The sequence below is a fragment of the Bidens hawaiensis genome, unplaced genomic scaffold, assembly GCF_021521415.1.
Source record: "Bidens hawaiensis isolate Kalapana, Puna unplaced genomic scaffold, B.hawaiensis_p1.1 tig00024637_1, whole genome shotgun sequence".
Lineage (NCBI taxonomy): Eukaryota > Viridiplantae > Streptophyta > Magnoliopsida > Asterales > Asteraceae > Bidens > Bidens hawaiensis.
Genome location: NW_027493896.1, coordinates 102,023 through 129,689, shown reverse-complemented (window position 1 = coordinate 129,689; position 27,667 = coordinate 102,023). Strand labels below are relative to the sequence as shown.

Below are 27,667 nucleotides of genomic sequence, written 5' to 3'. Positions count from 1 at the left end.
TGGGCCTTATACGTGTTACAGATAATAGACGACAACGTAGTTAAGGACTGCGGACCTTATACGTATTATAGATAGGCATCAGCATAGGAAAGGACTGTGGACCTTATACGTGCTGTATTTGTGATGTGGTAGCATAGGGGAGGACTGCGGACCTCGTACGTGCTATGAATTAGGTTGCAACATAGAGAAGGACTGTGGACCTTGTACGTGTTGTGGATGTAGGATGGTATAGGGAAGGACTGCGGACCTTGCACGTACCCTAAATGATGAACATAGGTAAGGACTGCGGCCCTTTTACGTGTTCTCGACCTTGAGTACAGGTATAGACGGCGGACTATGAACGTACTCTCGGTAGACTGAGGTTAGTGATTGTAGATATGTATGTATGTATGGTAGTAAGTATGTATGTAGAACAGAAGGGTAACTAGTTAAGTATGGATATGTATCTTCGGATATGTATGTATGTGTATGTATTGTATGGCGTCCGATTAACTAGAACTCACTCAGCGTAGCTGACTTTTAGTATGCACGCAGGTGAGTAGAATGAGACAGCTAGCTTGAGCGGGCACATGGTGGGCGAATAGGAGACTGGCATCTGAAGACTCAAGATGTTTTAATGTAATTGACGTTTATTTTGAAAGACAAGAATGTTTAATATATTCCGCGAAAGTTTTAATGAACTCTGATTTGTAAGAACTGTGTTTATGAGTAAATCCAACGCTAAAGTATGGCTACCGGGTTCGGGGCCTTACAATATATAACCCCTCGTTACCCAAGGTGCAATTTACAAAACAATATCATATAAATTATCCTTCCAAATTGGATATTGGTCACATTGATTATCACTTTGATGAATGCAATATATATAAATCATTAATATTGCAACTAACCGGTGGATCTTATGTGTTCTTCAAAATATCAGGCAGTCATCTTTGCAGTAAGAAACGATGTTTTAGATCCAGAAAATGCTTGCCTTCTCCGATGCTGCTTTGTAAAATGGAAGCTGCAAGATTCAAGGAGCATTAGAAAAAACTAAAAAAAAATTGTGTGTAAAATAGTGGGCAAGATAATAAATACTTAAATAGTACCATTTGTCAAAGATTTACAGCTGAATCATCGATTTTCTCTAGATAATGCTCATACTTCGAACGGTACTTTTCAGGAACATAATCCTTGAACCTGTAAATGGTAAGAGGAATATTAGATAATGTACAGTTAAATGCATGAAAAAGATTTTTGAAACTAAATAATTGTACAAAAACTAGATGTGGCGTGACGGGCGGGTCAGGTAATAAGTCGAAACACGCTCAGGTTTATACAAGTCAGTTTTTGCTATGAGCGGGTCATGTTGACCCATAAGACTACAAAAACATTTTTCCCCTATTAATAACTCGGTCCAATTTAACCTTTGTAAAATATAATTTACAGCATTATTATGTTTAAAAAATATCATTAATACAATCAAATCTTCAAATAAAAAGATCTTGTAGGTGGTATGATTAAAAGTAGACTTCGGTCGACTTTCAACCTCTTTACATTTTAGTAAATATTTATATTTTAGCCGTGTGTACCTTAGGCGAAGTGAAAGTCTATCCGTGCCAGAAAATATCTTAATTATACTTTGAAGAACATGTCCTATCTCCATGGCCTTAGACTTGAATGCCTTCATAAACCCCAAGAATTCATTATATTCTCCATCACTAAGCTTCTCTCTCACCTGTTAAATTAATTAAATAATTTATGCATATCTTTAAAACAGTAAAAGCTTAGACTTGTTAATATCCAAAATTAGCCTTGGTAACTTCATAAAATAGCTAACCTGAATAAGAAAATTAGATCCTTTTTTCTCGTCATTGCCAGAAGTTGAACTACTTCGGGATACTGAAGATACAGATTGACTAGTTTTTGGTTCACTTTTGACTAGTGATGATGAACATTCTTGCGAACAATAACTTTTTCCTTGTGACATGGGCCCGCCACAAGATTTGTCACACCGTTGTAATGAAGCGTTTTCTAATTTACGTTTCTTTACAAAATGGGGTGCGGTTAGTAGACTGCTCGTGCCTTCACCTGGTAACACGTCTTCGGTCAAATCAACCACGTCATTTTTTATGATTTGTCTCTCTTCTGAAATATTATAATTTGTACAATTTAAGCTTGAAGTCTGTTTTTGGTTATAAAAAGAAAGATGTGAGCGATTAGCAGGAAGTATTTCATGAAGCTGTCTGGAAATGCTGCCTTGTTTGACTTCAGTCGGAAACGATGATTCGGTAGAGAATGTTTTATCAACCTGAAATATCCACCAAGTATTACAATGATAAATGTATGAACATATAATGTACGCAACTAGAATTGATCCTTTGAACTGGTCGATTTGGATCATATTAAATCTCAAACGGGTCAAATGAATCTTTTAGCAAAAAAGGCACGGGTCAAATTAGTCTTTTAGCCAAAAAAAAGGAACGAAGTTTGAAAGTCACTTTATTCAAAGATTTAGAATTGTAAAAATACCGTTATGCACCGTGTTGCTTTTTACAAATATTTAATAAAGTGATGAAAACATTTTTTGGGGGGTAAACTCAACTTAAGCACACTTGTAGCAAAAAAATGACCCGTTACCCAACCTACCCATGACAAATATATGCAATCCGAATAATCAAGTTCATACCAAGGGTTTAAGAAAAATGGCAGGGTTAAATTTGTCCAGACTACTTTTTACTCCTGAAAAGTCAACATGCAAAAACCATCAGGCTCAGGATGTGAGAGTGCCGTTGACTTTATAATATCATTGCATATAACAAGTAACAAGAAGAAAGTAACAATTGATGTTATCTATTTGCAGATAAAGAAAATGTTCTTATAAAGCTTGACAGATAACTAGTTTCATTCCTGCATGTCAATATATGAAAAAGTAAAAAAAAGATTATTAACCTGACTCCTCAATCTGTGTTAACTTCGGCTTTGTTGGATAGTTGATTGCAGCATCTCGAAAAAATCGTGTCAATGTGAAAACCACATCCCCAAAATTTGTGTAGCACTGCATAGGGGACATGTGAGAAGCTTTGACACTAAAAGAATAATAAATCAAAGATGGCACAATGGGCGAGTCACACTAGGTTGATTTGAAACTTGCTTTGTTCAAAAAATTGAACTTTTTATGTGTACAAAAACTATATTATTTTAATATTAATATGTTATTTAATGAATGGATTTAGAAAGGTTTCCTTTGCATTAGGTCGCTTTCGATTAGTTCAACCCTTTTCCTTCTAAGCTTTTATTTTCTAATTTTACCTGGTCTATTAAAAAATAAACATAACCCTAATCAACCCATTCATAAGTAAATAGATCAAGTTTGCCAAATCTTTATAATACAATGTTTAGGAGGGTTCACCTTGATGCGAGGCTGTATCCAGAGTGATATCTGGGACTGATGATTTGGTTTTGTAAACCTGTTCATCACATATTAAAAAGTACCAGTTAAATATTCAATCTTTATCTTACTGACATATTAGGAGAAAACAGTATGGTTGACTACATTGACCTTTTTATATCAAGCCTTTGATATCCCACTATCTAAACAAAAGAAAACTATAGCTTTAAGGCAGAAAATACAAGAGCTAACTAGTAATATGTAGGGTTTTTTCGCATATAATACCAAAATGCTTTCACTTTTGTCCAATTTTACTCGGTTTCCTTTTTTGTTGTAGGTTTGTGTCATTAAAAGATGCCTTTTTGTCCCATTTTGGTCATTAAGCATATTTTTTACAATCTGGGTAAAGTATACAAGTTTCTGTAAAAGTTTTCCCAATTGGGTCATCGTTAAATACCTTATTGTGATTGACCCAAACAAAACAAAATCAATCTTTAATCACTTATATGTACAAAAGAAGTACAATAACTAAGGCAAGACAAAAGTTTATTGAAAATTCTTTGTACAATTGTATATAATACTCTTTGAATAATGTTGGATCTTTCGTGTGAGATGCACCCATATATGATAATGATAATTACAATGTAAAATTGAGAATATAACTATCAAAAAATGACTACTTGTATGTGCAATAGCAGTGTTTTAACATTTAAGTTGATCAGTTGGGTTGGATGCAGTCAAACTTGTTTCAACAAACCTAATTTATGTTTTCCAAATTTCACCATTACTGGAAAAAGTACTGTATAGTTTTTTTTTAAAAAAAGATACCTTTCATCACAAAAAATTATTGCACCATGATCATGACGATGACGGATGACCCGTCCAACAGCTTGGTTTACAGCCCGTGATGCTTGTTGGCTATACCACTCATCTCCAGTCAAAACCTAAAAAAAAAACTCATCTTACAATCAGAAAATAAACAATTCTAATAATTCAACAATAAACTCGATGTGGGACTGCTCCTTTATATCAAAAATACCTTAGATCCTGTCCGTTGCGAATGTGCTTGCTGATCCAAGAACTCACGTTTTAACCGAATCTGCAATGAAGCAAACAGAATACAGACGATCAAATTCAAGAACATAAAACTATGCATTGGAAACAAGTGAGAATACGTTTCTGCTAAATGGCAACATATATTAATGTACAAAATCAGATAGCATAAAAAGCCAACAGAAGACTACCTTAGGATCATTCCACAAAGCAAATGGAATGCCAGTTACAATTACAGCTCTACCAGCCTTGTCAGCAAAATCTAGCCCTTCACTTACCTAATCAATATTAAAATAAACTAAAGTTAAATGGTCATCAGCAATATATACTATCATACGTGTGTGCATACATATACATGCACACATATGAATATGTATGTCAGGGTAAAACCGTACCTTTCCACGGCATACAGCAAAAAATACTGCACCATTAGCTGAAGTATCTCTTAACTTGGTCATGTAATCCTGCTCAAAAGTAAAATTCTCTTACAACAAATAAAAAACAATTTTGATAAAAAACAAAGATTAAAGGCAGTTACTAACATCAATAGCCTGGGGGAAAAGTGAAGACTGTCTAGGTTCCACAACAGGTCGCTTATGTTTACAGATTCTTTCCCATATTGTAGTAGAATTTGTTGAAGTTCCACTCTGAGAAACATGGGGCAAGTTTCAGAATGTATTTGTCAAACAGATTAATAAATAACATGAGTTTTAGTAGATAGCATACCGTATTTTTCCAGTAATCAATGCACAGGTTCAAAAGGTAGTAAGATGGGAAAAAGACCAGCAGCCCGTCTGGTACGATTCGAGCAAAATTGACTGGAAAACAGGTTTTAAAAAATCATCAGAAACTAAGAACAACCTATTCAGTGTGTGGATAATAACTTTTTGAAAGTCGATATTCACTAATGTATGCATGTATCCTTTCAACAAAATACAAACAAAAAAAGTAAACCATACTACAAGTATAGGCAGCCATTTCAATCCGTTTACTTATAAACAGGTTGATTCAATTTATGTTTTCTCTCTAAATCTCAAAGTAACCGTATGGGTAAGATAATAAACAGGTCAAATGAGTGTGTTTTAAATGTATTAAACCTCTTAAAGCATTTTATTAAAAAAAACTACAGTATTCTCAAATATTATAACTTTTGTAATCATGGTTGACAAGCTAACTACTTAGATTGAAAGATAAACAAAGGTATTTCAGGTGAACCCATCCCGTTTTGACCCGAATAAACAGATATCTTTCCCAAAACTTACCAATGGAATTGCCCAAACCTAGCTTGTATTCAGCAGAATCCCGGGTCTTATAAGAAGAGTTGAACGGACGACCAGATGGACCAACGGGTACAATGCCAGCCCACAACTGATTGTCTGATATAACATGAGGATTCTCCAAGCGTATGGGAAATTTGCTAGATTGAGAGAATAAACAAAGTGAATTGTTTGGAAACAGAATTTGTATGAGGTAAGCAAACATATGGATATTGACTTACAGCTTCAATTCCTCAGCAAATGAGTCCATAGGAGATAACGTGCCAGATGTCAGTATTATAGATCCAACATCTCTTTTGGCAAATTCTTCCATAGCAACTCCAGGGTTAAAACACCACCAGCTAAAGATTCTAGATTTCTTGGCTGTATCACCAAAAGAAACACAGGTTAAAAAAATATTTATTTCTTTAAGACCTAAATTTCTATAAAAATGGTGTGGTTACTAGCCATACTTTGTATATCTTCTATGACTGAAACTATGATATAAAGAAACCAAATATAAATGTATATATTTTACCTTTAAAGGTATCAGGCGAATTTACTTCAACTTCTTGGACATGAACCTGAAGTTAACAATAAAGGCAATGTAATGCATCGACAGAGTTCGTTCCCAATGTTAAAAGTAGAAAAATATTTACCATACAGTATAAGCATGTCACAAAGTAAGTATTTTACTCAAGGTTCAAACTTACACGATAATTTTTAGCATGGGCATTCCCTTCTTCTTTAAAGATTATTTTAAGGATGTCCCCTATACTCTCCAGCCTACACACCGTTCCCTTTGTCTTTTGAGAATCAGAGGTCTTTGCATCTGTAAAACAAACAGCCAATAGGTAAAAATAGTAGCACAATAAAGACATGCTACAGATGCTCAAATGCTAGATAACACAAAATATGAAAGATTATATATTTAAATAGTTCAACTGTTGACATAATAGGGGGTGTGCACTGTGTACCTTCCTCAAGTAGTGTCATGGCCTCATCAACTGTATCAATAAGCATGTTTGCTGTTTTGTGTGTTATATTTAGTTCTTCAAGCAACTCATATATGTAATGGCCAGGTTTGGTAAAACCCATTTCTTTGGAAACAATAGGAACTTCAGCAATCCGCTTCTCAAGTTTCAAAAGAAGTGCTGAAAAGAAAGCTCATGGATTTAGTACACAATAATCATCCGTTATTTGCAACAACTAAAAACCAAAAAAAACAAAGAAAGTTAAGGGCTTCCAAGGATGTTTTGGTGCATCCATACCACTAAACACATGCATTTTCACAAGCTTAATTTCTTTATTTAGTTGTATCAAAGAAGGAAGATAAAATACCTCTAAGAATGGCAAAATTATCAGGATTATATGATTTGTCATTTGATATATCTCTCCTGGAAACAGCAATGTCCACACAGTTTTGTGCTTCGGAAATGCATGATGTTAAGAGCGAAGAAGGTAGGTCAAAAGAGGCAGCATCTGCACATATGCTCTCCTATATTTTCAAAGAAAATATGATAAGCTTTTTTATCACATGCATTACATAAACATGTGTAAATGTATCTTAGATATGAGATAACAATACTTACCAAATTGTGAGCTTCATCAAATATTAGTATACTGTTTGACCACTCAATAGTCAAAGATTTTCTGTTGCCAGGATCAATAAGATAGTTGTAAGGTGCAAATAAGATATCAACAACTTTATGAAGCTCTCGTGACATGTAATAGGGACATCTGCATTGTTTGTGAAATGTTAGTTAGCAGTATCTTGAAGCAAAATCACTGCCATTTGTTATAAGTAAAGATGAAAAAACCTACGGGCCATTATTCTTTCCAATATTAACCAAGTCCTCTATGTCAATAGGTTCATCCCCGAGACCAGGATTATTTTTCACAAATTCTGCAAAGAAAAAAAAGGAACAGATATAGATCAGTACTGCATCAATGAAATGATGAAAAACAAGTTTTAAACAAAGGTTGCATCCATAAACTACCTGCAACGCGTGGGAAATGAGTACAATATCGTTTTGTGCGTTTTTGACATAAAAAATGGCATGCATTTGTCTGTGTTTTCCCATGAAGTAAACTTACATCAGGGTGAATACATAATTGCTCCCGAGATCCTAATACAACCATTTTGGGTCTGCATAAGTAATTTTTATGTTCATAATAAAGTCATAGCATAATATCAACCAATTGTTATGAATAAGAATATTAATTGAATACAAATGATGAAAAAATGGTAGATGCAGAAGCTTCCAAAGTTTGTGACAGAAAACCAAACAACACTGTGTAGTTTAAAAATATTAAGGTCACCTACATACTAAAACTACTTTACAGAAGTATAACAGCAGCTTAAAAGCACCAAACCAACTAATGTCGAATTCAACTATTATCAGAACAAAAAGATCAACCCTGACCTGTAGACAGTTCTTTTCAGTTCTTGAACCACTTGCCGAATCTGGCTGTGAGTGCGTGAAGTATATACTATTGTAGGCAGCTTTGGTGACTCTGATTGTGATAATGAACCTTCTGAGCGTCTGGCACCCGCACCTCTACCAGTTGAGAAAGGACCCAAACTTTTCCTCCACGCCAAAGTGGCACACAGAAGACACAATGTTTTTCCAGTCCCGGTAGGACTCTCCAGCAGTGCATTAGATTTCTGCCACGTGTCATAAACATTACAATTGAATAACAGAACAAAAAAAACACCAAAAGTTTAAGGCAGTCTCATTGCTTAGAATCAACATGCAAAATCTCCATCCTGCTTATAACTCTGTGTCACGGTCACACTGTGTGTGTTAGCATACTGTGTGTGTTAGCACCTAACCAGCAATTAGAGGTGTAAACAAGCCGAGCCTGACTAGGCTCAAACTTGCTCGTGAGTCATTTTTTCAAGTTCAGGGTATTTTCGTTTATTATTTATTAATTATTTTATACAACTTACAACTATTTTTATATATTTTAAGAAAAACCTTAAACGAGCCTAAGCTCGGCTCGAGCTCGTGTAGTACCTTAAACGAGCCTAAGCTCTGCTCGAGCTCATGCGTACCTTAAACAAGCCTAAGCTCGGCTCGAGCTCAGCTGTGCAGTGTGAAACTTGTTGGGTTATGAAGGCCTTTGGGCCGGTTTTATTAGGAGGCCCAGTTTTGGTTCCTAATTATGTTTAACCCTAATATTGTTTATTATATATATCCCATCATGTAATTGTAATCTTTGTTCTGAGCTAATAAGAAAACCTAGTTGCAGCCCGTGGACGTAGGTCCCCTCGCGGGGACCGAACCACGTTAAATTCTTGTGTCGTTTATATTTTCGTTTATGCGTGTTTATCGTTGTGCATGTGTGTGCTGTTTCGCTTCCGCGCGCCGCTTTGTTCCTAACAAGTGGCATCAGAGCTTTGGCTTGTTGGACACACGGTTCGTTGCACTGGTAACGATTTCGCAGAAGGTTTTGGTTCGAATCTGTTTTTTGGTGATTAGGGTTGGGTAGGTCCGTCACCGTGAATAACTCTTGGAGATCGCAGGGTTAATTTCTGGTTCGTGTTCATTAGTGATCGACAGTCAAGATTGGTGGCTGTCAGGCTGAGTTAGGGTTTGACTATTTATTATCAACCGTAAATTAGGGAACCGGGTTTTGTGAAGACCATTTAGGTTCGGGTTCAGATTTGTTTGCAAGAGATTAGTCTGAGGTAACTTTATATAGTTTATTTACAGTTAGTTGATTTATCGGTTATTGCAAGAGCAAATCGGTTTATTTGGCAGTGTTCTGTTGAACAATCGTCAAGTTTAGGCCCGTGCCCTTGTTGTGTCTGTTCACTGTTTTCGATTTGTTCTCGTTTGTTATTGTTATAACTGAAGACGAGGTGGTTATGATCGGAATGTTGACGGTTATGGATTTTGGTTGATTGGTTTGTCATGTGAACTTGGATATAGTACTGGTGATGGATAAACTTGGAGAAAATGGAACCAGCGGGTGTGCTGGTGACGGCATAAGTGAAAAAAAAAAATGAGGTTAGTGGCAAGTCATGTTAACTATTGCTCGTTTGGATGATCTTTCGGTTAGGGTTTGAGTTAACTGATCGTGTGTACGGTCATAGAACCCTTGGTACCGCTTGATTTCATGAAAGTTCTACTGTTGTTATAGCTGTTTGCCTGTTAGCTGGTTCGAAACTGTGATTATTACTTCTTGTTCGTTTGGAATTGTGAAGTTATATCTTGTTTGGTGGTGATCAGTGGTACACCATTTGAGAGGTTCATAATCTCGTGTTGGGTAAAGTTATTTGCCGGGATAGTACGAGTGGGGTTCATCTCATGGAGGTGTGGCATGGGTTGGGATAACAGGAACAGTGGGAGCTGGGCATAGTCGACTTGGTAGGTTGCGTAGAGGTGAGACATTTTAAGAGTCGATGTCGAAAGGTTTGGAATTCTGCTTTTGAGAATGTATCTGGGGTTGATGCATTGAGACTCAGTGAAGGCGGTGAAGACTCTTGGGTTCAAGATTCTAGTTTGCTTTATTTCTTGTTACTCACTTCAATGAAGCATTTGTTGAATCTTTTAGTTAAAGACTTTTGGAAGATACGGTCTATGTATCGTCGGAAGAAGTGAACCAACTTCCGAGTTATAAGGTCTTGGCTCGCTGAATCGGGTAGAGCTAAGGGGTTTCAGTTTGCAGACATGAAGCCTGGAGCCACAGTGATGTTAGCTTGAGCGTATTCGGAGGTCTGAACATGTTCGGGGTTTTGGTAACAGTGGGAGCACGCGGTGTGTTCTAGGTTTGTTTCCAAAGGGACGTTGAGTTCGGAAGACTGGGAAATCCGAATGTGAAAATCTCTCCTGGTATAGTCTGCTGATTTTTTGGAGAGTGATTATCCTCTGGAAGTCTTTGGAGCCGGTAGTGTGAGTAAGTGAGGGCCGGTTAAGATTGAGGATGAGTCATTGGCGAGTTTTGTCATGGCTGGGTCTGGGATGACCGGATTGGAGTTCTCGGGAGCTTCAATAGGCCTTTCAGGTAACTGATGAGAAGGGCGGATGCAACCAGGGTGTGGATTGGTAGAAATCTTAGTTTGTTCCTAGAGAACTGGAGGCTTGGAGAACTTCTTTTGTTGAAGTTTTAGCTTGTTCTTGGAACTGGAGGCTTGGTAGATTTCTATTACTGAAGATTACTAGAGTTACTGGATGAATGAGATTGTTATATTTACTTGGATGGCAGGCTGGAATTTATCGCAAGGCCTTCAAGTGGGAGATTGTTGGGTTATGAAGGCCTTTGGGCCGGTTTTATTAGGAGGCCCAGTTTTGGTTCCTAATTATGTTTAACCCTAATATTGTTTATTATATATATCCCATCATGTAATTGTAATCTTTGTTCTGAGCTAATAAGAAAACCTAGTTGCAGCCCGTGGACGTAGGTCCCCTCGCGGGGACCGAACCACGTTAAATTCTTGTGTCGTTTATATTTTCGTTTATGCGTGTTTATCGTTGTGCATGTGTGTGCTGTTTCGCTTCCGCGCGCCGCTTTGTTCCTAACAAAACTAATACATAGAAATCCAAAAGAGGTAAAGCATAAAAACACAAAAGGCTCATTAAGACTCAACAAACCAAAACGAGCTTCTCATACAAAGCTTGAGGTCAGGCTCGATAACTAAACGAGCTTTTTTTAAGGCTCAAGCTCGAAAAAGCTAAGCTCATTTCAAGCTTGTTATCGAACCGACCTCGAGCAGCTAGTGAGACTCATTTGTACCACTGTCAGCAATCACACATCTAGTGTTTAGTTATTTCAAGCTGTATTGAATTTGTCAAATCACACCTCCTAACTAACTCGCAATTCGGTTTTGTAACAATTAGATATAAACCAGATGAATAATAATAATAATAATAATAATAAGAGAACGAAAAGGCGTACATCCTGAAGCGAATGGATGACTTTGTCCATGTAAACAAGCTGGCAATCGTAGGCCTCGAATGGAAACTCAACATCGATTCCTCTGATCTTATACGTCGGCATCTATAACTAACTAACTGCTTCTGTGTATTCGAATTACAGAGATAATAATAATTAGATGAATATATTATGATGATGATGATGAAATGCAGTGGCCGTTCGCAAACCCTAGAAATGTTTACAGTGGAAGCTTGCTCACTTATGTTTCCCGCTAGAGGTAGGAAAAATTAATCGAATCTAAACAGAATCGGTTTGAAACCGATTGAAACCGTAAATTCAGAACCATGTTGTAATTTTCTACATCAAAAGCGGTTTCAAACTGGTTACTCGAACCGAAACCGATCAAAACTCGAACCAAAACAGATCGTAATCTGGCCAAGAAACCGTTTTCAACACTAGCCGAAACCGATCATAAACCGGTTTCGAGTTTTAAACAGGTTTGGGCACCTCAACAGCATGCCATCAAAATTTAGAGGATTAAATTAAATGATTCACGACTTGGTTGGTATGGTTAATGTGTTTTCGTTAATCGGTTTAATTGAAATTGGTTGGACCGTAGCTTGTGTGTTTGTGGTTTTTCATATCTTATATCTATGTTTCCTATTTTTATATCTTCATTTTGAACTTCGAACCTTTAAAGGGTGGATTAGTTAAAAGTGTGGTGTTGTAAAAATATTGACGGTGTATCGATTCATCTCTGATTGATCGTATATAAATATATTATTTTTATTAAAATTTACATGTGTTTTAGTAAATCTATGCTCGCTTAGCATAACTAATGACGTTATGCTAAGACGTCATTAGTTATGCTAAGCGAGTAAAAAAGATATTTTAGAAGGAAATGTCGAAAAAAGATATTTCAGAAGCATAGAAAAACGAATAGCAGAAAAACGAAACCACAAGCATAGACGTGTAAAAAAGATATTTTAGAAGGAAATGTCGAAATTAGACAAGTCATACGGACGAAAACGACAGGTTATAACATAAATCTCTTCAACATTAAAGTGTGGCTGTTAATAAGTGTACCACTTTATTATTATTTTTTTCTTTTGAACATCAACTTATTACACCATTTTTTTGGTTCACAACATAAGCTGAACCTCACTGTTTAGGGCATGTTTGGCTAAGCTTTTTATTTTTGTTTTTTGTTTTTTGGAGGGGTTAAATGTTCAAAATGCCCCTCCAAAAGCACCAAATTGAAGCTTTTTTGTTTTTTGGAAGGGTATTTTGGACATTCTTTCCATCCAAAAAACAAAAACAAAAAACTTAGCCAAACATGCCCTTAGACTACTTTGATTTACAATCCAAACCAACCTCTTATTATAAACTAATGAGTAAAGTGTCATTTTCCTCCTTCTGGTTTGACAAATAATGCGAATTTAGTCCAAAAAGTTTCTTTTTGCATATGGACCCTCCACGTTTCCCAGTTCTTGTCAGTTACATCCAAATCGCTAACTCCGTTAAATTTAATCGTTAAGTTAAGGGTAGACATGTCTTTTCACTGTTTCTTTATTATAATACTTATTTTAGTGAACTGCGGGTTTCGTCCTTGTGGTTTGTCCAAATATGCGGTTTTAGTCCAATAGTTTCAAGTTTGTAATTTTCGTACTTGTAGATTCATTTTACTTGCAATAAAGCCCGAATTTATTAACCTCATTAATTTAGGTCGTTAACCCATTTGCGTGCCCCTTACGTGACGACCAGTTTTGTCGTTTCTTTCCCTAAATAAACTTCAGTCCTGATTCGCAAGCCCCCTCACGTGAGGGTTTGGGGTGTATTTGGGGAAAAGGAAAAAAAACAAGAAACAAAATTGCCCCTTACGTGAAGGGCACACTGATGGGTTTAACGATTAGATTTAACGATATTAGGGAATTCGGGTTTAATTGCAAGTGAAATGAAATCATAGGAAAGAAAATTGTAAATTTGAAACTACTAGACTAAAACTACATATTTGGACAAACTATAGGGACGAAAACCGTAGTTCACTAAAATATGTATTATAATAAATAAAGGCTGAAAAGACATGTCTACCCCTGACTTAACGATTAAATTTAACGAGGTTAGTAATTTGGATGTAATTGACAAGAACTGAGAAACGTGGAGGATCCGTATGCAAAAATATTTTTTTTAGACTAAATTCACATTATTTACCAAACCACAAAAATAAAAATAAACACTTTACTCTAAACTAATTTATCTTTCCTTCACTTACATAACCAAACCACTCTTAAGTTTCCACATTCATTGCTGTTAAAAAAAAAGTTTCCACATTCATTAACATCCGCACCCAAACCAACTTTTTTACTAAATAATTATATGATTTATGGTTATTTTCTATTAAATAAAGTTATTGTAAATATTAAAAATAATTAACACCAACACTTAGGCGAAAGGAAATTAATAAATTAATTATAAAAAATCACGTATTTGAAAGGTAATTTACTTAAACGACCTTTTAATTATGCATTTAGATTTTAACTAAAAAAAAGTGTTGTCCTAACACCAACACTTAGGCGAAAGGCATTCACTAACTAAACCAATAAACATGTATGATGGTTTAACCAAGTTTTAATATTGAAGTGTGACAATTAATAATCATGCACCTTTTCAAAGATTAGTAGATATAAATAATAACCAGGTAACAAACCTGTCACGTTACGGCAGAGCAGCGATGCGAATTTGATCAATATTTGTTAGGTTTGTAAGGGTAACAACACTAGATATAAAAAAATAAATTAGTCAAATGTTCATATTTTATATGGTTTATGATAAGAAGAAAAAATAAAAATATATTTAAAACGACACATAGAACTTATAAGTGTAAATAAATAAATAACTTATCTAAAACGAAATTAACATATTAAAAAAATAGCATGTTTTAAAAGAAAAAATAAAACAAACCTCACAATATAACTGGTAAATTTATATCATCGTACTCAGTATATCCCACCAATATAACTGGTAAATGTGGATAAAATAAAAAGCAAAATTCAAGTAAATGTAATCTTGTGTTTTGAGATAGGAAAGTCTTAACTTGATTCACATGTATGCAAAAAGAATGAAGCTCTAATGCTATTACCAAAACTGAAGGCATGCTATTACCAAATATAAAGACAAGTTATAAAAGAGAATTAAGCCATTTGGTAAATTGGTTTCAAGGAAATTATTGAAAATAAAAAATGATAGATCTTGTGTTCTTACCAAACAAAAATGTTTTATCATTTGAAAACTGTCATTTCAAGTTTGAGCCCGGATAAAATGGGTAGTCATTTGGTAAATAGTCTTGTATTCCTATCAAGTGCAAATGTGCATTGATCTATTAACTTTTTTTTTTCTCTAGTCTTGTATTCATATCAAGTGCAAATATGCATTGGTCTATAAACTTTTTTTGCTCCCGTTAGGTTACAGATCAACAGTAGCTCGTCGTTAATAGGATATGTAATACATGTGTGTTCATGAATTATTCGTCATTAGATGGTCTCATACAAACATGTGTGTTTGATAAGTGACGTCTTTGACACCCATGGCTAGTTCATTGTGCATTCGGTAAATTAAAATACGGTGGAAGAGTTCACTGATCTTACTAGAGTCATTAACCATGTTAGCAGTATTGAATTAGAAAAATATTTGTGCTTTAAATTTTGTTGGATATTTTAAACGGTAATGCTTATGATGAGAGTTTTCATTTCTTTGGTTATTGAGTGGTACCCATAAAAAATAAAAACTTAATAAGAAGTTTGGATCGAAGCTAATATCAGACACTCATCAAGATTAAAATAGAAAATGGAAAGAGACAAACTGAAGAACATGTAACCAAAACTATAACGGTGGTGTATAGTATATAAAAACAGGAATAACATATAATTATCTTTTCCAGCGATGGATCCATAAGAAAAAGAAGGAATCTCTAATGTCATTTCCAAATACGAATATAAGCTATTCATGTTATTACCAAATATAAAGACAATTTTAATGAGAATTTTGCAATGGGTTAGGCTAAGTGTATCGTTCTTTGTACTTTCAATTTCTTAAATAATTTTATTTGACATATTACTTTCCTTTAACATTTTCTTCATTTTATAGTCCCATTTAAAATATTAAATCAAAACATATAAAGTTTTTATTTTTATTAAATCGAAACCTATAATTTTTTTTATTTTTATTAACGTTTTTTAAACTACATAAAAATATTAATTATAAACATGTTTAAAGAATAATGGTATAATAGTGTCTTTATTGTATACATTTTCTTATCATATGCATAAGATTAATGACATTTGAGAACATAATCAAACTTGTTGAACAAGACATTTAACACTTTTTTATTTTTTAAAATATAATACGGCTTTTTTTTAATGTTAACAATCTCTATAGTTATTTTTTTTAAAAGCACTTTATAAAAAAATTGAAAGAAAAAAAAAGGGTTTAAGGGGAAAAAAAACATTTTTGGTGGTTTCAAAATAAATAAAAAAAATTAAAATAATTAACTGATTTTTATGAAGTCATTAGCCATGTTAGTATCGAATTAGAGAATGATGAATCATAAATCAAGTATAATATTGTTATGTTTTTAAAAATATAAGTTTTATAAAGCATATTTGACTCAATGCGTACAATGTCGAGTCTGAATTCTTAACGTCATGTCTAACTTTAGCGACCACGTGTAACACAGTGCGTTTATCCTATATAATGGCGCCCAAGATTTTGTGAATTTGCTATTAGATTTTTATTTTAATACAAGATAGGCGCATTTACTTTTAAACCGTTGGTACACGTGACGGGCCGTAATTGACACTCACACTTCTCAAGATTCTGTCCCGTTTTAACATAGCCGATGCATTTATATTCTCATTATCTCGTAGTAATATATCATAATGCGAATATATCATGAATAAAAAACCTACCATGCCTCTAAAACGCAATACTATAAAACTAAAGTTCCTGAGTCTTAATTGGAAATTGATTTTAAAGACGAATATGAATGAAAATATTATGATTTTTAACAAATTAGAATTAAAAAGGAAAATATAGCTGCTAAAACAAATAACCACAAAATAAAAAGAAAAACAAGTAATGTTTATTATGTGATAAGATAAAAACAAAACGGTTATATCTAGAAGCATGTTACATTTGCTACATTTGTCACATTTATCGTAATATCAATAAACCTTTTTTCATCAATTAGTAACATCATCATTATTCTATTTTTAACATAATCCATCTCATGATTCAAAAGTAGTCACACATTTCGTGTGAATTTGTTGGACTTCATCGGTGAGAGTCTAAAAACATATAAAATAATAAACAGTTATAATCGAATTTATTTTAATATATTTATTTATTTATATATTATTACATTGTTAAGTTGTTAGACATTTTTAAAATCCTGTATATAATCATTTTGAAAATTAATATTCTTTTATGAAGTTCTGTTTGTTTATTAATAATGTTTAAAAATATTTTTTAATATGTTTATTTAATTGTGTATTTTAGTTAAAACATTTAACTATGGATTATATATATATACCCGATAAGTGCGAGAAGTGAATGTATAACTCCATTAATCTCTAATTTCACTTCATTTCATATGATGTTACATACATATATGTAGGTTGGTTGTATTTATGTCTTAATTACACATTCAAACCAACCTACAAACATATAAATGTACCGAGCCACATTCAAACCTATGTACCTACACACATACAAACATACGTACCTACACACATACATATGCACCTACACAACGCCCTTACACATAAGAAAGAGAATGAAATTAGATATTAATGGAGTTACACCTTCACTTCTCCACTTCTCACTGTAAAAAAACTTCTGAAATGATCCAATACCTATATATATATATATATTTATTATTCAAAGTACATCATTTGTCTATAAATTCCACATATAATCTTTTAAGTATTACAATATAAGTTTACACAAGCAAAATGTGAATAGAAAAGGATGATGCATAAAATGCTACGGAAAACATGACCAAAAAAAAATATATATATATTACAAGGATTAGACACACACACAAGTCACAACTGTCTATATATATAGAATGCACAAAACTTAGAATTTGGGTATTGGGGTGAATCCATCTCAATAGAGGTGTAGCAAGAGGCAAGAGTTCAGGTATAAAATTTACAAGTTTTCATTTTATTAATTACTAAGTTTTTCAAGGATTTCATATTCTCAACCAATACTTCTAACATTTACATATACAAAAGAATTAGACTGAACCATGTTTCTTGAAACACATATTTCAGTTTTGTTCAATTGTAAAAAAAATAAGTCATGTTGATTTTCTACTCACTCTTCTTTAGATCTAATGGTTGTGTATATGAATGATTTTTTTAATTTATTTCAATAATATTTATAAAAATGATAGGCAAATTTGTGATAGAACCATTTTCAATTCAATTTTATGTAAGGAGAAAACTTAATTATAAGTAACATTTTCAATTCAATTTTCTATAAGATCAAGTTCACACCATAGTAGTTCAGGTAACATGTTATTAAAAAAATCACGCGAAGGTCATTTTGTAGTGTTTTTACACCTTTCTTTAATAATTTTTTTTTAATTATTTTTATGGTCAAAACAGTAAATAATTAATATATCATCTAAGTTCGAAGACATATTAAAAACGTAAATTACCAATGATCTAATGGTCTATTGATATTGTGTTCATATTTTTATAATTTAAGATGGTGGGTTCAATTTCTTGCAGATACAAGATTAAAGAGGTTTTAGGTTAAAATAAATTTGTTTTCCAAAAATATATATATATTAAAAACCTAATTTGTTAATCATTTGGAAACCTCCAATTCAACATTAAAACATGATAACAGGGCCAATTTTTGCATCGAAAACATGTCAACAGAATACTTTTAAAAAAAGCCCCCTATTATTTGCCTTAAAAATCATAAATTTTGAATACTTGTTACTGAAAGAAAGTATGTTTTTTATTTTTTTATATCTAATTTATTATTTTTTGATGGAGTTTATGTATGTCGGTGTAATTTTCGTGTAGCTTTTTAGATCAAATTTGCTTTTCTGATGATAAAATATGTTTGTTTTTAGTATTTCTAAAGATAGTTTTTTTCACAAAATGATACATGCAATGGCTATTTATAGTATCTTAAAAAAAGTATGCTTTAAATGCAATGAAAAATTACAAATATTAGTAAGAGTTACAAATGATATACAGAAATTTAATATTTGAGATCGGTTGATGAAGGTTTTCGAAGGAAATGGGGAACTCAACGAGTCAACGAGCCAACTCACCAGCATCAGGTTTGGGATTCTACCTTTCCTACTCGGTCAACGAATACCTCGTCTGTTTTTTCAAACAAAAGTCCATTTTCGTCCCAAAAAACTTACCATCAGCGGGTCTCCCGGTCATCATCCATGACTCAATTCCTGTCATGACTCCCAATTCCATCGTGTTTCCTCCTCTCATTGCCCTTCAAATTTTGTATACCGCTCCAGGGGAGCTTTGGAACTGGAGTCACCCCAAGCCACAAGACCTTCCAACGACTCGCACCATCCATGCTCGTGATGAACTCGTGATACCAACCAACCCCGATGAAATCACTAACTCTGAAGAATACACCTGTGTTGTATCCATCAAAGATGGATACCCTAGAATGACTCACTTTTATGGTAACATCGTCGTTGATTGCCACTCTATACCTAGTTCCATGGCAGCAAAACTCCTTGGTAGTGACAACAATCGTCCTATGCATCGCGGGGAATCTTCCAACGACCCTCTTGCTAGGGAGTACCTCAACTATTGTTACATTTGCCGAAAAAACAAGCAAATGAGTAACAATACCATACACATGTAAGTTTTTTTATTTTAAATACAACATAGGTACACATATATATTCTTTCTCTTGTAACTTGTTTATTATATTATTTATTTACATTAACCTATAATATTTAATAAACAGGGATGGAGGGTTACGTAACCAGGAGTGCGACAACAGTGAATCCGAGATAACAGTTGAGATCAAGGAAGTCGAGAGTCATAGGCCATGAAGAGAGGGCTTCGTGTTGAATTTGCGAATCTAGAGATGATATGTTGGATCTTTTATATATGCGTATTTTAGATTTCAGTATGGCTTTTAGTTTTTAACGTGAGTGTTATAAAAACTAGTCAACGAGGTCACGTGAACCTGTTTCAACGTGATCTTGTATGAGTTATGAGTGTCAACGGTAGTCATTAATAATAACTTCATGCTTTAGCTTTGTTTATGGTCACCGATTAATGATGAAATCGTGTTTTGTATACCTATTTATTTACAGTTAAAACACACGATACCAACATATTTTCTAATAACATAGATGTAACTATGAGAGTTCCCAAATCTAAAGGGATTTGTCTCTTCTTATTGATATATTATGTCAATTAATTTATCAAGTAAAAAACTATTATCATTTTCATATGTTTAGGCTCTTATAATGTATTTAAAACAAATAAGGATGGAAGTATATGTAATAACGAATGTGTCAATGATGAGTAGCAGAGTTAAAAATCAAACGAGATCAAGGGAACCAAGAATCAGACGCGAAGAACAAAGGCTTTCGCGCTAAAGTTGCTAAGTAATGCTGATTTGTTTGAACTTTTAGTTATGCGATCGTCAGATTTCCATATTTATTGTTATAATCCAAGTTTCATGTCAATTAATTAATGCAAAACAGTTAGTTTACGTGAACGATATTTAGTTTACGTGAACTTGTTGTACGTCCGTACATGACCTTTGTATAATTATGAGTGTCAACGGTAATCATTAGTAAAAAAATTATCTTTGGGTTAACATAAATTAATTGAACACGAAGTAATGACCCACTCATGGTGTGTGTATATATATTTTAGAACTCTTAATAACCATTCATTAATTTTTTTTAAACATACGATATTATTTGATGGTAGTTTAGTTTTTTATTTTGTTTTTTATATGTAATCTTGTAGTTTAGTATTTATAAAAAAACTTATTACATAATATTCAATTCACAAAATTTGGACACCCTAATCTACATTTTTCGGTATTTTGAATTGAGCGTATCATGATGTGATTATTTGCCATCTTAGATCACACACCATAGGCTAAGAAACATGAGAACGCCTTATAAGTTTATATAAATAACTATAGTCTATACATATATATCTCTATTAAACTTTTCATATTTAAAGTAGGGGTGTGTGTAGTGTCATTTGGTGCGGTTTTTGGCTAACACCAAACCGAAAACCAAAACTTCGGTTTTTGGAGTTTTTGAAACCGTTCATTTTCGGTTTTTCGGTTTCGGTTTTGGTTTTGGTTTTTTCGGTTTTTGTCATTTGAGCTTGAAAGTTTTAGGCCAGAAAAAAAGTTGACAAAAAATAATGAATTTAGATATATATAATTTTGTTAATTGTAAAATAATAGATTATTATACATTTGATAAAAAATATTGTAGTTACATATTTATTAAATTTTTATAAATTACTTAATAAAAAATATAAAAAAAACAAAAGTCTAGGAATTCGGTTCGGTTTTTTCGGTTTTTTTTACATGGAAAACCAAAACCAAATCGTTAGTGCGGTTTTTACAAAAACATAAAATCAAACTGTCGGTTTTTGTTTCGGTTCGGTTTGAATTTTTCTTTTTTTCCGGATTCGAGTCGGTTTTGTTGTTTTCTTACACACCCCTAATTTAAAACATATTTCTTGCACCAAATTTTTACTGTGATTACTTATTTTTTTTTGACTCACCAGATATATTTTACATAAGACATTGTATTTGTTTATTAAATTTGCAACTGAATCATATAAACACTCGGCTTTCAAAACAATAATAATTATTTTATAAGCCAGTATTTCTTTTACAAAATAAGTAAAGACAAAATATTGGTGATGGATGAGATGGCAATCTAGCAAACGCACAATGCGGATAAAAAGTAGCATTTTATCTGCTTAAAGTATTACATTTGTCACTAGAAATATTTATCATGTGACCCAGAAACATAATTAATTATTAAATCTTCTTATTTTAACTAAATATTAAATGCTAAGTTCAGTTACAAAAAACACATGTTTTGTCCAATGTTATAAAAGTAGGTCTATAAGGCCGAGTACACTCTGAGTATTCGCTACAAGGTATGGTGCCGAGGGGAGTTTCTTTAACTCCGCCTAGTTACTAAAAATTGGTCAAATGTGGTCAACATTAGCTGAATCACATCTTGTCGGTTAACTTGGGTCTATTTTGACTTAAAAAATACAACATAATTTGTATTTCTATAATATTAAAGAACAAATATCATTATTTTTAATTAATGATTAACATTTTTTTAGAATAATGTAGTGTTTAAAAATGTATTTCTCTTATTTATATTGATATTCATTTATTTTGTTATAAATATTAGTAAACTTATGATATTTGAAATATATATATTACCCAAAATCTATTTTTCTTTATATTTATCATGTCCGAGTACTCTCCGAGTACGCCCCGAGTACTCCGAGTACTCCCTCCAAGGTAGTCGGCCGCCTAGGGACCGCCTAGCAACTTTTGCAACATTGGTTTTGTCTATGTTGGGGTGTCGGGACTCCGGCAAATAATTTAATTTTGTAACAACAAATGACGCAATATTTGTCTTATTTAATTTTTAAGTTGAGATTATTATATAACTTTAAGTTATTACAGGAAAAAATCAATAAAAAAAAATTAAAACGTTAAGAGAATATTGGAAAATCCGATCCCCACTTGTGTCAGTTTGGGTGAATATTGAGCCTTACGAGGTTGTCAATTCAAATCCCAAGCCCACCCGAGTTTTAGTTTCATCGTGTGCTACGCCAGAGAGTTTTGCTCCTGTGTTGACACAATGACTGTTAAGTGGCAGCCGGCGGTATAGTTTTCTGGGGGAAGGTCCAAGCCAAACCCTGAAGACAGTGTGAGCTCGGTTAACACAACATAGTCTGGCTATAGTGAAACAATAAGACTATCAAATTAAAAAGTGTGGTGACCTAACACTACAAACTCGCCGTTCTAGAAAAACTGTTATCAATGATGCATACTTTAAAATGTATGCTTATTATTGTGCACAAACATAAGTTATACATAAAATTGTGAAACTAATTCGTTTATATATCTCGATTTTATACAATTTATGTACACGTATTTAAGTTATACTACTACACGTAAAGGGTGTAGATAAGCCCGAGCTCAGATTGTTTATTATTATTTTTTAGTTATTTTTATACTTGTGTTTTATAATAACAATTATTATTATATAAACATATATTTAATATATTAAATATTAATTTATAAAACAATAGCCTCGTTTAGACTCGCAAGGTTGCGCGAGCTCGATAATAAAGCTCGGAGCTGAGCTCAACTATATTTTTTTAGACAAATTTATACGTATACGCTGGACTCGAACCCCTCCTTTTAAGACAATTTGTCTTTATCACCGAGACACTAGTCCGAGATGTGCTCATTTATTAAGCAAACTTATTTTTATGTTCGAGCTCATATCAAGTAATCAAACTATGAACCGATCTCTAGTAATTCACGATTACATTCATATAGTTAGTTACACATATCTATATTAGATAAATAAACGAATAATCAAATTAATTTGATAACATTTACACCATTATGTATTCTATATATATTTTTTAAATTGAAAAAGAAACTTATTTTATTATAAAAATAAAAAAACCAAATATTAAAATTAAATACGCGACACTTGGTGATGATGAAGACTAGACGAGAATACTAGTTGGTCTCTTGAACTGAACGGGTTTTATCTCACGCCACTGTTGTACCTTTAGACGAGTGTTCAAGAGCGCTGGTCTTAGATGAGGTTTTTCCCAGACCGAAAAGCAAGGGTATCCCGATGTAATGTATTTAGTCAATAGCCTTTCTGAAATATTATTTTTTGGTTAAAAAATTAATTTAAAAAATAAAAAAAGTGACTGACAGAACACTAAAACTGAAACTAAAAAGAAACCACAAACATAATCTGATATCAATGGGGTTTGCAATGGGAGGTTCTGTTTTGACTTCACTTTCATCTTCTTCTTCACAACCCCATTTCTTATTACATTCAAAACCACACATGCTCACTAAAAGATCAAGACTTTACACTTGTACCACTTGTATGCAACATCATGATCCCAAAGATGACATGTGTAGCCACAGAAGAATGTTTCTGTTCATGGGTACTGTGTCTGTTCTTCCATTCTTGAACTTAAAGGCAAAAGCTTTTGAGAATCTTGAACCTGGTGATTCATCTGGTATGTTTGATTTCAAGTTATCCTTTAGAATTTATAATATTTAACATATTTTTTAGCTTAAATGTTTGTAGGGTTTGATTCTTTTTAGCTTGATGCATGAAAATTAGTAAAATTTGGTGAATGGGTTGTTTAATCTTTGATTGTGTAGTGTAAATTTGTGCATTTTTTTTTTGAAATTTTATAGGATTTTAAGTTTTTATTTTTTTCAATATTTAGTACATTTTTTATTTACTTTTCCAAAAATTTGCTTGCCAAGTGGTTTTTTTTAGCTTGATTTAGGAATAGTTAGAAAACTTGGTAAATGGGATTTTGAATATTTGATAATTGATTGTGTAGTGTAGTTTAAATTATTTTTTTAAATATTTAAAACATTTTTTTACTTTCCCCCTAAATTTACTTTCAATATGTAATTATGTATCTAGGTTTTGTATCTTTTAGCTAGATTTAGGAAAAAAAAAATATGGTGAATGGGTTGTTGAGTCTTTGATTGTGTAGTGTAAATTTTGTGATTTTCTTGAAAGTTTTGTAGGATTTAAAATTATTTTTTCAATATTTAGTAAATTCTTTTTACCTTCCCCCAAAATATATTTACAAAATTTATAGTTCGATTTAGGAATATTTAGCAAAATTTGGTAAATGGGTTGTTGAATCTTTTATTGTGTATTTTTTTGAAAATATTGTAGGATTTTAAGTTATTTTTTCAAAATACATTTTTTGTTTACTTTCCCCAAAATTTGCTTGCAAAATATATTTTTTTAGCTTGATTTAGGAAAATTTAGCAAAATTGGTGAATGGTTTGTTAAATCTTTGATTGTATAGTGTAATTTGTTATTTTCTTGAAAATTTTGTAGGATTTTAAGTTATTTTTCAATACATAGTACATTTGTTTTTACCTTCCTCCAAAGTTTACTTGCAATCTGTATCTTATATTTATATCTTTTAGTTTGATTTAGTAAGTTTTAGCAAAATCTGGTAAATGGTTTTTTAATACTTAAATTAAGAAGAGAACTCAAGTTAACATAATCTAGAGATTAAGAAATAGATTATGAAAATATGAGCAAAAGAAAAAAATTATAAAAATACACTAAATTTCTGTTAAACTAATTAACCAAGACTCGGTATATCTTTCTCGAAAAAATAATTTGTTTGTTTCTGTGTGGAATCCTATCATACCATAATTGGATTTTCATATATATCATGACGAAAACCGAATGAAGTTAATTGTCGTGCACTAATGCACGTGTTACCGAAGCATGTACTAACTATTTCTTGATTCTGTTACTTTTCAGTAAACTCCGCAAGGGCACACGAGCTTAATCAAGTAGCAGAGGCACGTGACTTCGCTAGTCAACGTTAAATTTTATAAATTTGTAATACTTATTTTAAATACTTTGAAATGATTTCTTTTTTTCTTTTTAGGTACAAGCTTATGCAGATGCATCACCGAATCCCGTTCTTACCCTTTCGGGTGATCTTGGAATACTTGCTTCAGGCGTGCTTGGTGCTTTATATGCGTTGACTCAGAAAGAGAAGTCAACTGACATTGCAACTATAGAATCTGTAAGCCTTAAATTTTCGTGTCATTATCTTATTTAAAAAAAACCTTATGCTATAAACTTCCAAAAAGAAAATTTATCGGCGTAAATCCTTTAAAAGTTTCTATGATAATAATGCTTACTAGAAAATCATATTATTAGGATTTTATGTAAAGATTCATACAACAAAAGTAACCTTTCGTTAAAAGTATATAACTTTCTTGTAACTATACAGATTAAAAATAAGCTGGTGGAAAAAGAAGCTGCAATTGTTTCATTGCAGAAAAGCTTCGAGTCAAAACTACAGAACAAAAAGGAAGAAATAAACGAGCAAATTACAAAGTCGAATCAAGAAAAACAATCTTTAACGAGTCAAATAAGTTCAGCAAATAACACGATTAACGTGTTAGAACAAGATATTCAAAAAGAGAAGAAAATAGTCCAAGATCTTGAAAATCAGATTGAACGTCTTACGGTTGACTTAAAACAAGCTTCGGATGATAACGAAGACCTCAAAATACAGTTAAAGGATAAGCTTTCTTCCATTGAAGTCCTGCAAGGAAGGATAAATTTGCTTAACTCCGAGATTAAAGATAAAGAAGACAATCTTGCAAATGCCCGTTCCGCCCTTGCGGTTAAAGAATCCGAGTTGAAGAAACTGAATTCTAGTTATGAAGAAACACGGGCTGAGTTGACCGGGTCAAAGTCAGAGATTGAAGGAATAAGACAAGAAATCTTGAAACTTGAGAATGAATTAGAGTTGAAAAGTTCAAATCTTGATGTTTTGAAAGCCGAAATTCGCTCTTTATGTGAAGAAAAAGACGTTATTTTTAAAGATTTGGAATCTTTGAAAAACGAGTACAAGGAGTTGAAGTTTTATTCGGGAAAGCAAGCGGATTTTGATGCTAAGCGTTTGGAAGAAAATGGCAAGAAAATCGAAGAGCTTAAAGAAAAGCTAGAGTTGACTTTAACCGAAGCGGTAAAAAACGAAGAATTAGTCAATGAGTTGACCAATGAAGGAGACAGTTTAAGGAAAATTTTGGATATTGAAGTTGGAAATGTCAAACGCTTCGAAAATGAGCTTCGGATCGTACAGAAAACATTAAATGAGACGAGAAACGAGGCTGCTGAGCTGGCGGGACTTCTCGAGCATTCCAAGAATACACGCAAGAAGCTCGAGGAAGAACTTTCTAGAGTTCAAACCGAATATTCTGAATCTAAGACCGTGTTACGGAATAACATCAAAGAATTGAAAGAAACTATCGAGACGTTGACTTACAACCTCGGGTCAACTAAAGATGATTATGAGAAAACGAAAGACAAACTGAATCATGTGTCGGTTGAAATTCAAGAGAGATCAGAAAAACGCAATATAATAAGTAACGAACTTGTGGAGACGTATAAAAAGCTTGAAAACGCAACTCACGAGCTTCAAGAAGAGAAGAAAAATGCCGGGTCGTTGACTAAAGAAGTCAACTCGTTAAAAGCCGAGATCTTGGAAGACAAAGAATCAAGAAAGTCAACGGAAAGTGATTTGGAAGAAGCGAAAAAAGCACTCCATGAAATGAATCAAAAAATCAAGATTTTGTCACAAGATTTGGATATTTCGAAAAGCAAGATTTCGGTTTTTGAAGATGAAAAAGAAGTTTTGTACAAATCTCTCGACGAACAGAAACGGACCATTGAAGTAGCCCGAGAAAACATGGAGGAAGCTCGTAATATTATTGTTAAGTTGGGAAAGGAAAAGGAGAGTTTGGAGAATAAAGTAAGCAAACTCGAGAAAGATTTAGCAGCCGCCAAAGGCGAGATTTTACGGTTAAGAAATGTTATGCATGAGAAAGAAAATGTTAATGTGAAGAAAGTTAGTAGGAGGAAAAGGGTTGTATCACAAGAGAAAAATCTTGATTAATGGGGGCTTTTGGGAATTACTTAAAAGTTGAGGGAGGTGTTTGTAATATTTGATTGTTAGAGGGTAGATTATAGAGGTAAAGTTTGCTCTCATCACGACTTCTTCAGACCGTTCATATAATTCTGCTATGAGTGTGATTATACTGTGTAGTGCGTACGTTTGTTTGTTGTATTATAGAGGTAGAACTTAAACTCTCAACATAACTTTCTTATAACTTAAATAAAAGAATATAATATTATAATAGACGTATGAGGTATTCAACCTTGGTCTAAATTAAGCACTTTTAATGTTATTACTCGGTTTACTTGTTTCGA

The 27,667-nt window shown here is 33.0% G+C and overlaps 2 protein-coding genes across 2 annotated transcripts; one reads left to right on the top strand and one right to left on the bottom strand.

Moving 5' to 3' along the window:
- Positions 1-822: 822 nt before the first annotated feature.
- On the bottom strand, positions 823-11,768 carry LOC143569691 (regulator of telomere elongation helicase 1 homolog). The gene is made up of 24 exons (XM_077055545.1): positions 11,584-11,768; positions 8,106-8,347; positions 7,680-7,828; positions 7,504-7,585; positions 7,272-7,419; positions 7,021-7,177; positions 6,657-6,833; positions 6,393-6,511; positions 6,218-6,263; positions 5,922-6,063; positions 5,686-5,840; positions 5,150-5,241; positions 4,966-5,070; positions 4,819-4,887; positions 4,615-4,701; positions 4,410-4,469; positions 4,199-4,314; positions 3,392-3,449; positions 2,932-3,037; positions 2,669-2,721; positions 1,820-2,290; positions 1,572-1,717; positions 1,089-1,179; positions 823-1,003 (listed from the first exon to the last, which is right to left on the bottom strand). Exons 1-23 carry the CDS (start codon positions 11,683-11,685, stop codon positions 1,095-1,097), a joined length of 2,967 nt encoding a protein of 988 aa, XP_076911660.1. The 5' UTR covers positions 11,686-11,768; the 3' UTR covers positions 823-1,003; positions 1,089-1,094.
- An 11,862-nt stretch (positions 11,769-23,630) lies between these two features.
- LOC143569674 (MAR-binding filament-like protein 1) lies at positions 23,631-27,368 on the top strand. The gene is made up of 4 exons (XM_077055528.1): positions 23,631-23,909; positions 25,199-25,239; positions 25,329-25,469; positions 25,680-27,368. The coding sequence occupies exons 1-4, from the start codon at positions 23,645-23,647 to the stop codon at positions 27,351-27,353; spliced, it is 2,121 nt and encodes a 706-aa protein (XP_076911643.1). The 5' UTR covers positions 23,631-23,644; the 3' UTR covers positions 27,354-27,368.
- The last annotated feature ends 299 nt before the right edge of the window (positions 27,369-27,667 follow it).